General features: G+C 39.0%; 1 protein-coding gene across 2 annotated transcripts in view; it reads right to left on the bottom strand.

The window, feature by feature from the left end:
* dnaaf9 (dynein axonemal assembly factor 9) overlaps positions 1-14,454 on the bottom strand; it is a 40,041-nt gene extending 25,587 nt beyond the window's left edge. For both annotated transcript variants that reach the window (XM_061744328.1, XM_061744329.1), the window contains exons 1-22: positions 14,325-14,454; positions 10,802-10,881; positions 10,513-10,638; positions 10,283-10,407; positions 9,515-9,611; positions 9,194-9,300; positions 9,016-9,093; positions 8,489-8,590; positions 8,229-8,284; positions 8,002-8,137; positions 5,931-6,012; positions 4,985-5,021; positions 4,793-4,877; positions 4,641-4,717; positions 4,481-4,525; positions 4,277-4,322; positions 3,394-3,505; positions 3,132-3,202; positions 2,989-3,036; positions 2,197-2,287; positions 1,980-2,083; positions 1,609-1,752 (exon numbers count right to left, since the gene is read on the bottom strand). In XM_061744328.1, the coding sequence (XP_061600312.1) occupies positions 1,609-1,752; positions 1,980-2,083; positions 2,197-2,287; positions 2,989-3,036; positions 3,132-3,202; positions 3,394-3,505; positions 4,277-4,322; positions 4,481-4,525; positions 4,641-4,717; positions 4,793-4,877; positions 4,985-5,021; positions 5,931-6,012; positions 8,002-8,137; positions 8,229-8,284; positions 8,489-8,590; positions 9,016-9,093; positions 9,194-9,300; positions 9,515-9,611; positions 10,283-10,407; positions 10,513-10,638; positions 10,802-10,881; positions 14,325-14,380 (1,905 nt within the window). In that variant the 5' untranslated portion in view covers positions 14,381-14,454. The remainder of the gene's footprint in view (positions 1-1,608; positions 1,753-1,979; positions 2,084-2,196; positions 2,288-2,988; positions 3,037-3,131; positions 3,203-3,393; positions 3,506-4,276; positions 4,323-4,480; positions 4,526-4,640; positions 4,718-4,792; positions 4,878-4,984; positions 5,022-5,930; positions 6,013-8,001; positions 8,138-8,228; positions 8,285-8,488; positions 8,591-9,015; positions 9,094-9,193; positions 9,301-9,514; positions 9,612-10,282; positions 10,408-10,512; positions 10,639-10,801; positions 10,882-14,324) is intronic.
* Positions 14,455-14,744: the final 290 nt, after the last annotated feature.

Below are 14,744 nucleotides of genomic sequence, written 5' to 3'. Positions count from 1 at the left end.
CATGGACCACTGGTTCTTGGTAACTGTACCAAATATTAATGTCCATGAACCACTGGTTCTTGGTAACTGTACCAAATATTAATGTCCATGGACCACTGGTTCTTGGTAACTGTACCAAATATTAATGTCCATGGACCACTGGTTCTTGGTAACTGTACCAAATATTAATGTCCATGGACCACTGGTTCTTGGTAACTGTACCAAATATTAATGTCCATGGACCACTGGTTCTTGGTAACTGTACCAAATATTAATGTCCATGGACCACTGGTTCTTGGGGTAACTGTACGGGTCACTGTCAAGTCCAACTGACTTTAATTTAAGCCAATAATCGTCTGTTATCCCATCTTCTCCACTAGTTGCAGCCATGTTTGCCACTCAGTGCGAATAAAGCCGGGCAGACACTGTGCGATTATCGGCTCGTTTTGAGCCGATTTTCCAGTTGTGCGACTGTTTTTTGGATCGGGACGGATTTCGACCCAATCGTTGGTCGTGCCTCGTGCAGTATACGTGGGGTAACGACAAGAGATTAACACCTCACGACGAGAGATTAACACCTCACGACGAGAGATTAACACTTCACGACGAGCTCCCGATCACAAATCTTAAGCTCGCAAGAAAATCATGCGTGTTTGAAATCCTGGTCGCTCCTCGTGAAGGAATCGCACAGTTGAAGCAGCTACGACCCGATTTGCCTCATCCTTTCACAGAGAGCATGCGCAATCTCTGATGTTAAGTCAAAAACTATTATTTGTAGTTTAAGTGTTGCAAATTCACATTACAAATCATGTTTTAATAGCAGAAAAAAAGACTGCATTTCCACGTACGGGGCGCGTCGCCGCGTACCCTGCGCCGTAGGCTCTGCGTTGGTGTAATGCGGAACCATAAATCAGCCTTCAGTGCGCGCTCTGCGCTGTTCTGAACACTTCTCTTCTTTTGCGGTATGCGTTGTTGTGTCTAAAAATGATGCGCAGTGCCCACCCAATCAGAAACGGTACAGATATTTTGGATTTTTTTTAATATATATAAAAAAATTAAATTATAAAAAAATAAAGGATCCCCATAAACTTTTATTGGGTGGGCAGGACGCACGTTTGGGTGGGCACAGCCCACCCCTGCCCCAAAACCGGCCTCGAGTTCCAGTAACAGAAGTCCGACGTGAGGATTATGATCGTATAGAGTGAGCAGACGGGTCGCATCAGAGCATCGGGTCGTACAGTGTGAGACCATAAATCGTGGGCTGTGAACTTTTGAACTCCGCAATCTACTCGTGCAGTGTGAGATGGGGCTGAATCAAACGATTTAAAATATCGCACAGTGGGGCTGGTCCAGTGGAAAAGTGACGTCAATGCATACCCTCTATACACACCAGAAATGAAATAACCCAGCATCTACAGTGAGAGGCTCCGTCAGGTTTTCTATTATACAGAACTGACATCTATAATCTTCTACAGTGAATATTTATATTGACTTTACAATGCTTACAAACGTTTACTGCAACATTATGATGATTATTAATGTATTGAGTTGAACTGAACTGATCTTGAATTGAGCTGAAGCTACGTTTACCCTAAAACAGTATCAAAGGTGAGTGACTTCAGGTCCCACCTTGGAATAGAAGGCCTTGTGACTCTTAGATCTGGGTTGAAGCGCAAAGGCCAGACACCGGTCAGAGCTGTGGAGCGGGAATGGGAGGTGTGGAAGAAGGCTCATCTCATACTCCACAAACAGAGAGGCCACACTGCTGGAGTCCTGCTCAAACAAGAACACACAAACAGCATGCAAGTGAGTGCCAGGAACTCAAGAGAATATACATGCTCACAATATTTTTAACTTACTTCTACAGGGGATACAAGGAGACCATGCCTTTTAAATCAATAATGAACACGGAGATGTGTGTGATCCAAGGGAACTACAGTACGTCTCATCATTCGGTTTACTTGAGAATCTCTCACAAAAGTCTTTCAGAAAGTACATACCGGATCATAGAAATTGATGCTTTTGATGTGATCCTTGGACAGAGTAATGCAGCCGTAATGAGAATGGATGAACAGCAGTCCCTCGGAGAAGAAAAGGATTTTTCCTGAAATTAAAATTTTAGTAAATAAAAAGAGTTATTCTTTACAAAACTGCACAAAGCCTTGTAGAAGACTCCAACATGGTCCCCAACTTCTGCAACACGTGTGGAGGTGTTACCTTCCTCGGGTGAGGAGAACTGGCCGCTGGAGAATACATATGCAGCATCCGCTACGCTCAGAACGTTTCCCAGAAAACTGCCTTCCTCTTTCTGTTCAAGAAACATATTGTGGGTCTTTAAGTTAAAAACATATTCCAAACACCGTCCAGGAAATGTGGTGAGTCTAAGGCTGCTTTCACACATGTCCCGTTTGTTTTGTCTCGATTCAGGGGCTGAATCGATACAGTTGTTTAGTTTTTCGTTTGTGGGGTTTGTGTTCACAAGGCAACTGTCTGTAGCGGTTCAAAGCTGTTAACAAATGCCATGCGCGAGCCAACTGTTCTCTGATTGGTCAGAAATGAACGCGGAAGGAGTTTCCTCTTCCGTACCCTGGGAAAAACAACACGCCCCTTTCACAGAGAGGGCGCAGACCGCCACCGGCTTTCCCATTCATTTATGTGCTACTGGCGCAAGAGCGGCCGCCCTGCGGGCGAGAGGCCGCCTGCCACGGCGTTTGCACTGCGCAAACCCTGCCAGAATTTTTTAATTTCACCGTGCCGCGCTGTGACAACATCTCGGCACGGAGAGAAGGTGGTGGAGGCTGCGCGACTCTTCTCCTTGCACCGCGGTAGCACATACACATGAATGGAGTTGTGTCGGTTGCTGTGTCGATTATGTTCTCACTCCAAATAAAAAAACTAACCGCTCCAGGTCTGTAATGGAAGCGAGCCGAGACCACCTCTCCTAGCCGATCTGCTCCAAACGGGACAGGTGTGAAAGCACCCTTAAATATGTGAGGCTTCTGCACTAACCATAGCGAGATGTTTGGCTTGCTCAGACTGCTTGACATCAGACTCCATCTAAAATCAAGCAGGACAAAACGTATATAATAGTTATATATAGTTGTTTGCCAGCTATCTGAATAATGCAGATATGTTTTCAGCGCCACACCTACCAGCCAGCAGGCGTAGCGAGGCACAGCTGCAGTCAGGATGGTGTAGCAGCTGTCCGAGGACACCGTGCCATCTACAAACACACAGTCAGCAAAGGAGAAACATAAGAGACTAGTAAAAAATGCAATACATGATACAGGAAGAAGATATTCCTTGACAAGTCCCCTTTTCCGTGACTTGCAGATTCATATTGCTTATTAGATTATTAAAAGCTTGTTTGCTGATCCAATCAGTGATCTATTGTAATAACACTTATTATATTACCTCTCTGTTGGATGTTGATGCTGGACTCCAGAAAGGATTCAGAGAAGACTACAGAGCCAAAGCTCCCCGTTTTCCCCTCAAGATCAGGGATGTCGTGGACGATCAGGGAAGCCTTGAGGAGGGCAAAGTTAGTATAAAAATAGAGCGCTAAGTACATAATATTTCCATAAATGAATTATTGCAATATTGCCTGGTCTGTAACTTATCCAATTTTTCTCAACAAATTACTGCTAATCCAAAAAAGATTCTTAAGAACAATATCTAGGTCTGGTAGACACGAACCATCTGCACCTCTTTTTATGAAATATTCACTATTATCATTCATAAATTTAATGTTTTTCTCTCATGCTTGTTTGTGCATAAGTTTATCAATAGAAAACAAGATCTTCCTGTCACTTTTCAGCAGTTTTTTACTTTTTCATCTGATTTCATATCCAACTAGACACAGTGGCAATCTTCATTTACCCTTCTGTCCAACATCTGGTCATCAATTTTATATTACATTTAGATCCAAAACTCTGGAATGACTTGAATGTGTCGCTGAAGTCAACATTATCTTTTATCTCCCTCAGAACGTTATTAATAAAACATCTTATTCTGTCTTAACCTTCAATGTCTTTATCTTTAATGTAATCCAGACCTTGTATTCATGTACTCTTTTACGTTTATATTTATAATTTTTTAAATTTGTTGTATATTATCTCTGTTATTTAATCACAGTTGTTAATGGGAGTGGAACTCTGTACACGCCCTTTGGGCTCCGTTCCCTCCATGCACTGTTTAAAAAAAAAATTGTGCTCAATAAATAAATGAAATAAAATGAAATACGCCTTTTCATTGTGAGGCTGTGATAAAGCAAATAGAAAACTTGTGTCCAACTTACTATTTTTACAAAGTAGCGATTGTCTTCATCACTCAGAGGAATTATCCTGTAATTCATGAAAATATTTCAGTCTGAAGTTACTGTTTTCAAGCAGGTTTTAATAATGCATCAATTTAATTTATATTTTCCAAATAAGATAATGACAATGACGAGGTACATTTAAATGTATTTACAAATGGCCATTAAGAGAACTCTAACACCTACATTCCTTGCTTATTCACTGCTTGAATGCTGAATTTACATTTGGACCTGGAGAAAGAAAAACACAAAATCAAAAATGAATCCAAACAACTGAGCCAGGATAAGCTTTAATTTAAATCTCACATCGAGCACAAAAGTGGAAATAACCCAACGTGATTTGTACCTTAGAGGTCTGCAGTAGTGATGTAGACCCACTGAGTCCAGTGTCCTCAAAAACGTCTTTTCAGCTGCGTCCTTAGCCTGGAATAATAGGATTGATGAAAAACTGCGAATGTCACAGTTCACATCGTCAGATCAGTGATTTGTTTTGCATACCTTGGTGGAACTGCAGGTAAAGGAGTAGCTTTTGATTCCCGAAAGAACTCCTTGAACAGCAGCTGAATAAATCTGTGACAAAACTCTTAAAGACAGCAATAATTATTTCAAAAACATTGTTACCAATTCCACAGACAGCGTCAGGAAGAACTGCAGAGAAAAATATAATGCGTAGAACATTTAATCACTCACAAGACTTCTGTTTTCTTTTGTTCTGTCGTTTGATTTCCTGTTGGAGAAAAACAGTTCGTATTGATAAAATAAATGACATGCCGACACTATGAACACTAAGAACTTGTCTAACAACACTTAACTCCTAGATTTTTAAGCATTTAACAGACTGGTAATTTAGTACGACGGAGTATTAGGGCCAAACTAAGACAAAAAAAATGGAAATTACGAGAATAAAGTCATAATGTTGCGAGAATAAAGTCGTAATAGAATAAAGTCGTAATATTATGAGAATAATGTCGTAATAGAATAAATTTGTAATATTACGAGAATAAAGTCGTAATATTACGAGAATAAAGTCGTAATATTACGAGAATAAAGTCGTAATATTACGAGAATTAAGTCGTAACATTAGGAGAATAAAGTCGTAATATTACGAGAATAAAGTCGTAACATTACGAGAATAAAGTCGTAACATTACGAGAATAAAGTCGTAATTTATGAGAATAAAGTCGTAATATTATGAGAATAAAGTCGTAATTATATGAGAATATAATTTATGAGAACTCTAACAGGAAGAGCATCTTCTCCCTGTGTTAAAATGAGGAATATTGAGCATCTTGTGAAGTTATATTTATATATTTATAATATATTTAATATTACAACATTATTCTCGTAATATTACCACTTTATTCTCATATTATTATGACTTTATTCTCGTAATTTCAATTTCTTTTTGTCTTAGTTTGGCCCTAATACTCGCAATTTAGTAACTCCATGTCAAGAAATATTTCACTCTGAAATCAGTTAGTGACACTTTCACCTGTAAATTAATAAAGTTCTGCAGCATGTGTGTCAATGACGATGCTGCAGACAACTGTAGTAAAAGTAGCCAATTTCATAATATTTGACAAATATGCAAAGGCCATTAATATATAAAGTAAGTTAACTGTTCAGTAAAGCGTACCTAGATATGGGGTGTGGGTAGTCCCAAAGAAATATGTTCGAGAGCAGGCCAAAGGTCCTTTGGGAGCCACGCACTGTAAGATCTAAAGAGGGACAGATAACATTTAATTTAAAACACATCTGCATATACACAACAAATACCACTTGACATCAGCGAGAGGTTGTGTAAAATGTCCAACTGCAGTATATACAGTCATGTCAAAAATACTCACTCAAGTCTAAGATTTTAATAAAAAATATACATATTACCTCGAATGAACAACATAAAATCACATATTACACAAACCCAAGATGGAGAAGCAGCGTGTAGAAATGTTTACAGAGCTTATAGTATCAGCCTCAGCAGGAAGAACCTGAGGAAATCATTATGTCTGTCCATTTCACTTCATTGTGGAGGAATTTTAACCCAGTGTTTCACTACAGCGGTGGATCAGTTCTGTTGTATGTTTACTTGTTTGTTTGGCATCATTGTCCTATTCCATTGCCCAAATGCAGTCACACTATAGCTATTAGACAGATGTGCTCATGTTTGACTCTAGAATAGTTTGGCATACAGATAAATGTACACCTTCTTCCATGAGCGCACAATACCCAGGTGTCATGCCTACAAAAAAAGCCCAAGTTATCAAACCACTGATGTGAGGTGTTTGTGCCCCCAAATGTGGTGGAATCCCTCCAAACAACCTGTAATTTCTATTGTACTGCCATAAAAGTTAACATCTAAAATGCTAACTGAGTCCTGTACAGTCGGAGGAATGGATCTGGGGTTTTCTGTAAATTCTTGGAGCGGTGCAGAACCTGACCTTGGAGTGAACTTGCAGGAACATACACTCGACTGGCGCCTGTCTTGAATGATTTCCACTTGTAAATAATCTTTTATACTGAAAAAGTATGAACTTGTGGAAGAACATGTCTTTCCCTCTTGGCATGGTGTTAACTAATAGAGGTGGTCGTACTTGATGATGATGAATCAATCAAAGATATTTGATGAAGAGCACATGGTTGCTACATACTAGGGATGCCCCGATACCGATACTGGTATCGGGGCCGATACTGCTCTCATATACTCGTACTCGCAAAAATTCTCCGATACCACGCACGATACTTCATTGTTGTTGTAGTTACTAGTTAGCACCTCTAGGGGGAGATGTTGAGATGTTAAGCTTAGTGTGGTGATGAGAAGAGAGTGATACATGAGTGAGACTGGCAGCACCGTTTCAGGCAAGATAGCGACAATTAATGCAGCGGGACGTCAGCAGAGTGGACATATTTCAAAATAAGGGACGACGACAGAAGCAACGCAGACTGGGGGCTGTCGGCGCTGCACATGGCCGGGGGGGGGGCTAGCGCTCCCAGCGCGACTGGGCCGCGGAGGAAAGCCCGGCCGGCTGAGTTTTGTTTAAAATTGAATTTCTGTTGCAAATAAAACCTGTCTTCCAATTCATTGCATTTTTAGCCTAGTTATTTTTGTGGTAGAAGTATCGTATCGGTACTCGGTATCGGCGAGTACATATATTAAAATACTCGTACTCTGTGTGAAAAAAATGGTATCGGGGCATCCCTACTACATACCCTCGTAATTACAGTGAAATCAGTGAAAGTGCATTTTCTTTTTTCCACACTGCTTCTGCTGTTTGTTTTATTATAAAACAGTGTAATATACCACATATTTTTTTTTCCAATTGAGAAATATACTCCCCTAATTTTAAGAGCACATAATAACCAGAAGAAATTATGATTTATTTTATTTTTTCTAAATCATGTTCCCATGCTCAAAACCTTAGGAATGAATGAGTATTTTGTTATTGAATCTTACTTATTTACTTTACTCTCAGGAGTTACTGAATCAGTAATAACAAACTATTAAAAAAAAGATTTAACAGGAATTTGTCCAGCATGTCAAAGACCTCTGGTTGTTTCAGAGTAATTCACCAGATGGTGCTGCATCCTCCTTCCCTCCCTGTATCTCTCTCTTTCACCTCAATGTGGTGAACATGCAGCTTCAATCACTCAAATAATTAAAGATAAATGTTAGTGTTTGTACAGCGGTCATGCGGTGATTGTCTCCTCACCATATGCGTGGCTGGAGACTCTGGACGCCCCGTGTTGTGGACCTGGTGACTCTCTGACGGGAAGTTGAAAGAGTAGCTCTCCAAATCTGCTGCAGAGGAATGTGTCCCGAATAACACCAACGGCTCCCGCTTTTTACTGGAATTAAACAAGCATTGATGAGGCAATGTGTTGGACTGCTGAGGAAAAATCAACCTCACTATCTAGACAAAGCAAATCATAAAAATACCTTTGGTCTGTAATGTTGCTTGAAATCAGTCCGTGAGAGTAATAAGAACGAAATGCCTGTGGAATGGTGAGAAGATACAGCTGTCACTGTTGCTTTGAAATCAAATAAAAGTTATTCACATTTTTAAGCTAAAACACTGAATATAGAACATCAACAATAACACCTAACTATATATATAATTATATATAAATACTGAAAAGGCAGTAGAGCCTTGCTCAGCTTATTTATTTTGGTGGTAAGAGGTACAACTGTAAACACACCTCTCCTGCCTGTGCTTCAGACAGCTCCAAAATAGAGAGATGATTCTCCAGGTCCATGCGAGAAAAGAAGCAACTCCACTGCTTTTCAAAGTTCACCAAATCCTACAATACAAAAATACAAGTATTATTACGCAATTACACTTCTCATGTCTACACCGCAACATATTCAGTAAAATATCAAAGCCTTTTATTGGGAGGAGATCAATACATGCTATTCGAAACATTATCAATCAAAGCTATGGATCTAAACATCTTTTAAGATTGAGTTGTTCCAAGAGGTCAGTGTTGATACAATCAACAGGACACAGTAACAGTTAGAACAGCTGATTTCCTTTTTTTTTTTCATTTCACTTTGCTTGTATAGCATCAATTCACCACAAGAGCCATCAGAAAACACACAAAGTTACCAGTGATAAACACAGTTCAATAATTACATTCAAATTCAGCCCAATTCAATGTAATTTATGCATAATACCACAATTCATTCAATTAATCCAAAAAATGTAAGATTAAACCCCCAATTTCACCTCTGTGAGTAGGTTATCCACGGACAGTGGGTCAAGTCGGTTGTAAACTTGCCACAGCTTTTCACTCATATCCATTAACTGCAATAAAAACCATAAATAACAAAATAGTAGAACCATTATACACACTGTTTATAACTCATTATTGTTCTGATTATTAACATTATTCGCCTGAGTGTACCTTGTATTTCATTGTGAAAAAGCTTCCTCCACCAATACCTTCCAGGGCGAACGCTTGAATCAAGGGCCACTTCTCCACCATAAACACATCGAACTTCTGGATGTGCCCTAAAATGAATAATATCTACAATCAATATGTACTTAAATTATACTTATCTGTCCTAACTAATGTTATCAAAGTATTACAGTAACATGCTGTCAACAAAGTAAAACTAATTATACTGCTATCTACTGAGTTATGGCATGTTGTTAAATAGTTTATGATCATGTTATTACTTCTCAAACGCATGTGGAGCAGATAAATGTGGAGATTAAAATGTACCCTGGGAGCTGTAAGGTACTCCAATACGATGGCAATCCTGCACCATTGAAACGAAGCTGGAGATTTTGAATTCCTCTGCTGCTTCTTCATCTTCATACTGTATGAGGAGGTGAATGAATTACAACAATTTAGAGAAGATTCATTTCAATACATTTTAAGTTTTCTGGAAAGGATTCATGTCTAAATATTCAGCAATGAAAAACATCTGCAATCCACAGAAGAGTACTAGGGCCATGCAGGAGAAAAAATATTTGAGAGGGGAAGATTTTTTTTTTATTGTGCACTTCCAGAAAAAAGTCAAAATGTCAAGAATAATGTTGAAATACAATTTCAAGAATAAAGTCGAAATTTCACTTTTTTTCTCGACATTTCAACTTTATTCACAAAATTTTGACTCTTTACTCGACAATTCGACTTTTTTCTCGAAATTGTACTTCAACATTTATCTCAACATTTCGACTTTTTTCTCAACATTTCAACTTTGTTCTTGAAGTGCATAATGAAAAAAAAAGTCTTCCTCCTCTAAAATATTTGTATTTTTCTCCTGCCTGGCCCTAATACTCGTCCGTAGCAATCACTACTGAGACTGGGTCACACGTAACTGAAAAAGTAATTTGCCATTTTCATTGTATCCACACAGGATGATATTCCACTTAGATTTCCCAACATGTCCGAGTGAGCTTGATAAGGTTCACATTTGTGGCTTAAGCATGAAGGAACTGAAATACATGCAAATAATATGTCAGTAGTTAGGGAGAAGGATGTTACCTCTGCCTCTGTCATGCAATACAGATGCAAGTTCCTCCAATGTGACACATAGGGCAAGACGTAACTGTAGTTCAGGGGGTTACAGTACAGATGAACACACTCTGCCTTTATCAGGAGGACCACGTCTGGGAAGTACACAATTTAATACATCAAAAAAGGAGAAAAAGAAATAGGGCAAGTAAAAAGCAAAACATAAATAATAATAAAAAATGAAATAAATCAACCATCACCATCCATCATTTCTTCAGGAAATTCCTCGAGTGCATGTTCCAGGTTCCCTTGATCTCGCCCATATAGTCCATAGAACAAGTATTTAGCCAGCTCAGAGCACCCTTCATTATATCGGCTGTCAATTCCTAAAACACCCAGAAAGACATTAACATTTGTTGACTTTGGAGTGGGAACAAATAGATTATAAAACATGTTTTTAAAAATATTTTTCTATATTCAGTGCAGTGAACCAGATCATACAAAGTAAACAAGGGGCAGACATGAAAACAATCTGACATCCTGACGTACCAAGAGAGCACAGGATGCCATCAGGAGTCATAGTGCCCCCTTCCCACAGCAGAGCCTGAACTTGACGCAGCCGACAACAACTGGAAATAAAAAAGAGAAAATAAGTCTATAGTCATGGCATTGTTAAAAAAAAAAAAAACAAAAACAGTGAACCACCAGGTGTTTCTTGGTTAAGCTGTTTGTTGGGTTTTGAAGGATCCATAGCTCTCACATGTATCCTCTTCCATCTGGATTGTTTGCATACTAACATTCCCACAATCCTATATTATCCTCTATCCTCCCCTAGTCCCCCAACAACTGTCACAGATCTGGTTAATCCGGGCATGGCATTATGGAATGGTGTTATTATTATGTATCATGTTCACGATTCTGTAGCCAAGGTATTTAACTGTAGTGTTGGCCTTGACCCTGATACAAACAGATATATTATTGAGTACTATTATTATTGTATATACATATACACACACACATATATATATGCTCATATATGTTTATAGACACACATATACTTTATTAGGTACACCTGTCCAACTGCACGTTAACACAAATTTCTAATCAGCCAATCACATGGCAGCAACTCAATGCATTTATGCGTGTAGACATGGTGAAGACGATCTGCTGCAGTTCAAACTGAGCATCAGAACGGGGAATAAGGTGATTTAAGTGACTTTGAACGTGGCATGGTTGTTGGTTCCAGACGGGCTGGTCTGAGTATCCCTACTGGGATTTTCGAGCACAACCATCTCTAGGGTTTACAGAGAACGGTAGGTAAAAGAGAAAATATCCAGATCTCAGTCCAATCCTCAGTCCAGTCCAACAGAGCACCTTTCGGATGTGGTGGAACGGGAGATTCTCAACATGGATGTCCAGCTGACAAATCTGCAGTAACTGCGTGATGCTATCATGTATATTTGGACCAAACTCTCAGAGGACCTTGTTGAATCTAAGCCACGAAGGATTAAGGCAGTTCTGAAGGCAAAAGGGGGTCCAACCCGGTACTAGCAAGGTATACCTAATAAAGTGGACACACACACACACACACACTTTACCAATTTTTCTGGAATCAGGGTTGTATACTCTTCAGGGATAAGTAAAGTATTTTTGAATTGCAATGAATTGTTGGATATTAACCTTGAGACAAATGTTGTCATTAATAGTTAATTCATAACTTTTCAGACATATTTTTAAATTTTATTTTTTACGAATCTCAACACAAAGATGGGCTGGTTTAAAGATGGTTTTTAGACATGGGATTGTAGGTAGGGACGAAATACTAACAGTATTATTATCATCAGTACTACGACTAGTACTATTCAGCAGGTGTGGGGTTAATATAATGACTCGGCTTTCCCCTTCATAAATACAGCTGTATAACTATGTGTTAATTTGATCTGCTGCCATATACCAAAATAAAATATTTTGTTTTGCATTATGGATTCGGGCTGTAGATATTTCCAGATAGATAATATCAAGTCAAAAACCAATGGGAGATGTTAAGGATGTGTGGTGGTTTCCATCTTACTGCAATTATCTTTTTTGCTGCTGTTAGGCCAGCAAGCAAGATGTATTGAAAGATGTATTTATAATTGATATAGACTACACTGCAAGAACTCAAAATCTTACCAGGAATAATTGTCTTATTTCTAGTTAAAATGTCTCATTTTTAGTCAAAAAATCTCATTAAATAAGAGCCATCACCAGAAGAATAACTTATTTGACAATTCTCACCAGTTTCAAGTAAATTTTCACTTGAAATAAATTTTAAAAATCTGCCAGTGGAACAAGATTTATCTTTTCATTACAAGCAAAAAAGTCTTGTTCCACTGGCAGATTTCTCTACTTATTTTAAGTGAAAATCTACTTTAAACAGGTGAAAATGGTTGTTTTTTGAGTCTTGTCTTAAGTGTAATGAGATTTATTTGACTAAACATTAGCCTTTTTAACTAGAAATAAGACAAATATTCTTGTTAAGATTTTGAGTTTGTGTAGTGTACCTTGTTGCAGCTATTCTTGTCCAGTTTTTGATATTGTTATGATAGGTTAGCTGAGGACCCAAGCGCAGGAGAGCAGAGTAGGAGGCCGGAGGCAGGAGTTCTCAACAAAAAGGGGTTTATTCACAAAAAACAAGAACTAAAAGCGCTGCAGAGCAGGATCAACAAAAACCCAGGATCGGGAAAAACTACAAGGAGACATGGAGGAAGAACCAGTACGGACCGACAGGGAACAAAGGAATGACAAGACCAGATATACACAGGGGATAACGAGACACAACGAGACACAGATGCAGACACAATCAGGGCAAATGGGAAACAGGAGGGACAGAACTGAAACTGGGAGGAAGTGTCAAACCCTGACAATTATTATGTTTTGTCTTTGTTTTATTTTGTCCTTCTTTTTTTGTTTGTTTGTTTTTTATTGTTGTATTATCTGTTTTTCTTATTATTAATTGTTTTCATCAAATGCTTAGGTCCAAGGGGTGCGTTTGGAAGGGGGTGAAAATATGTGTTAATGTTGGTTTGACATCATTGTGGACCGTTTATAATAAGAAAATCATGAAAGATAAATAAAAACCTTTGATCACAAAAAAAAACTATGTGTGAAGTATATTAAAGCATATTATCATATGTCTTAACTCACATTAAGCCTAGTTTCTTGCTTTAGGGTAGGGCATCCCATTAGTCTCATTTCACTCTAACAACGTCAAATGTTTTGGGAATCCGATGTATTTGTATTTGTACAGTATGTAGTTCATCTGTGTGTTTGTCTGATCCACCTGTCATGTTGCCTATTAGTTTGTCTAGTTACACTGTTGCTTTTTGTGCATGGCTTTTTATTCTGTGTGTAGTGCTTTTGTCTTGTTTGTTTTTGGCCTGTTAGTGTGTTACTGTGTCTTGTGTTATTAATGTGGATGTTACTGTTGCTGCTTCATGTTGTTTCTGTTTTCGTTTGTAGCAATTGTCTGTTGTTGAGCTTATGTTAACCTGTGTGTATGTATTTTAGCTTAGTCTCTTACCTTTTAATCTTTATTATGATGTAGCCTTCTTAATTGGAAATGTTTTATTGATTATATCTTAATATTTTTTCTTTTAGGTTGACTATTTTACACCAGCCCAGGGACAGCAGATGAAAAATAGCCTTTTTGGCTAATTCTGGCATATTTTACATTTGTTTAAATGTATTATTAATGTGCATTGTCCCTGATAACTAAACCTTTGAATAAATAAATAAATAAATCTATGGTTGGCTCGTATGGAGCACGCACAGCGCGATATTTGTGTTAATGCGGCCTGAATACTAATTTAAGTTAACTGTAAAGCCTGATTTATGGTTCTGCGTTAAATCGACGTACGTAGCTTACGGCGTAGGGTTGCGCGTCGCCGCGTACCCTACCCCGTAGGCTCTGCGTCGGTGTAACGCAGAACCATAAATCAGCCTTAAGTGGCAGCCGCTGCCGCTAACGCTAGCTAGCTGCCCAGCTGTAACGAGGCGGTTTCTAGAAGCTTCAGTCCATATCAACATTTACCTGACAGCTGGGTTGACTCCGGATATTTTCCCGTTAACTCGCCTTATACCAGCCATGTCGGCGGTTATCCTGGTTATCCACGGCTCGTATGTGTTTTCCCAGGCCGAGTCAGTGCGTGTTCTCTCATCACCCTGGAGACGGTCTAGCGGAGACAGCAGCGGCGGACCGAACCACTCCGGCCCGGGGGGGGGTTAGGGGGGGTATCAATATACACCGACACGCCCTCCCTCTGGTTAAAACTACGGCTATCTTAGGACCTGAAACTCTACTTTATGTTTCGAAAAACAATGTTTTTTAGTCGAAAAACCTTGAGACATTTATTACTCTCATTTAAACAGTTTACACAACACACCCCCCCCCCTTTTCAACCTCGTCTTGTTGAGGCCCGTTTTGACAGCTGCGGCAGCAGCGCGCAGCTGC

This window comes from Cololabis saira, chromosome 16 (assembly GCF_033807715.1).
Source record: "Cololabis saira isolate AMF1-May2022 chromosome 16, fColSai1.1, whole genome shotgun sequence".
NCBI lineage: Eukaryota > Metazoa > Chordata > Actinopteri > Beloniformes > Belonidae > Cololabis > Cololabis saira.
This window is presented reverse-complemented; position numbering and strand designations above follow the sequence as displayed.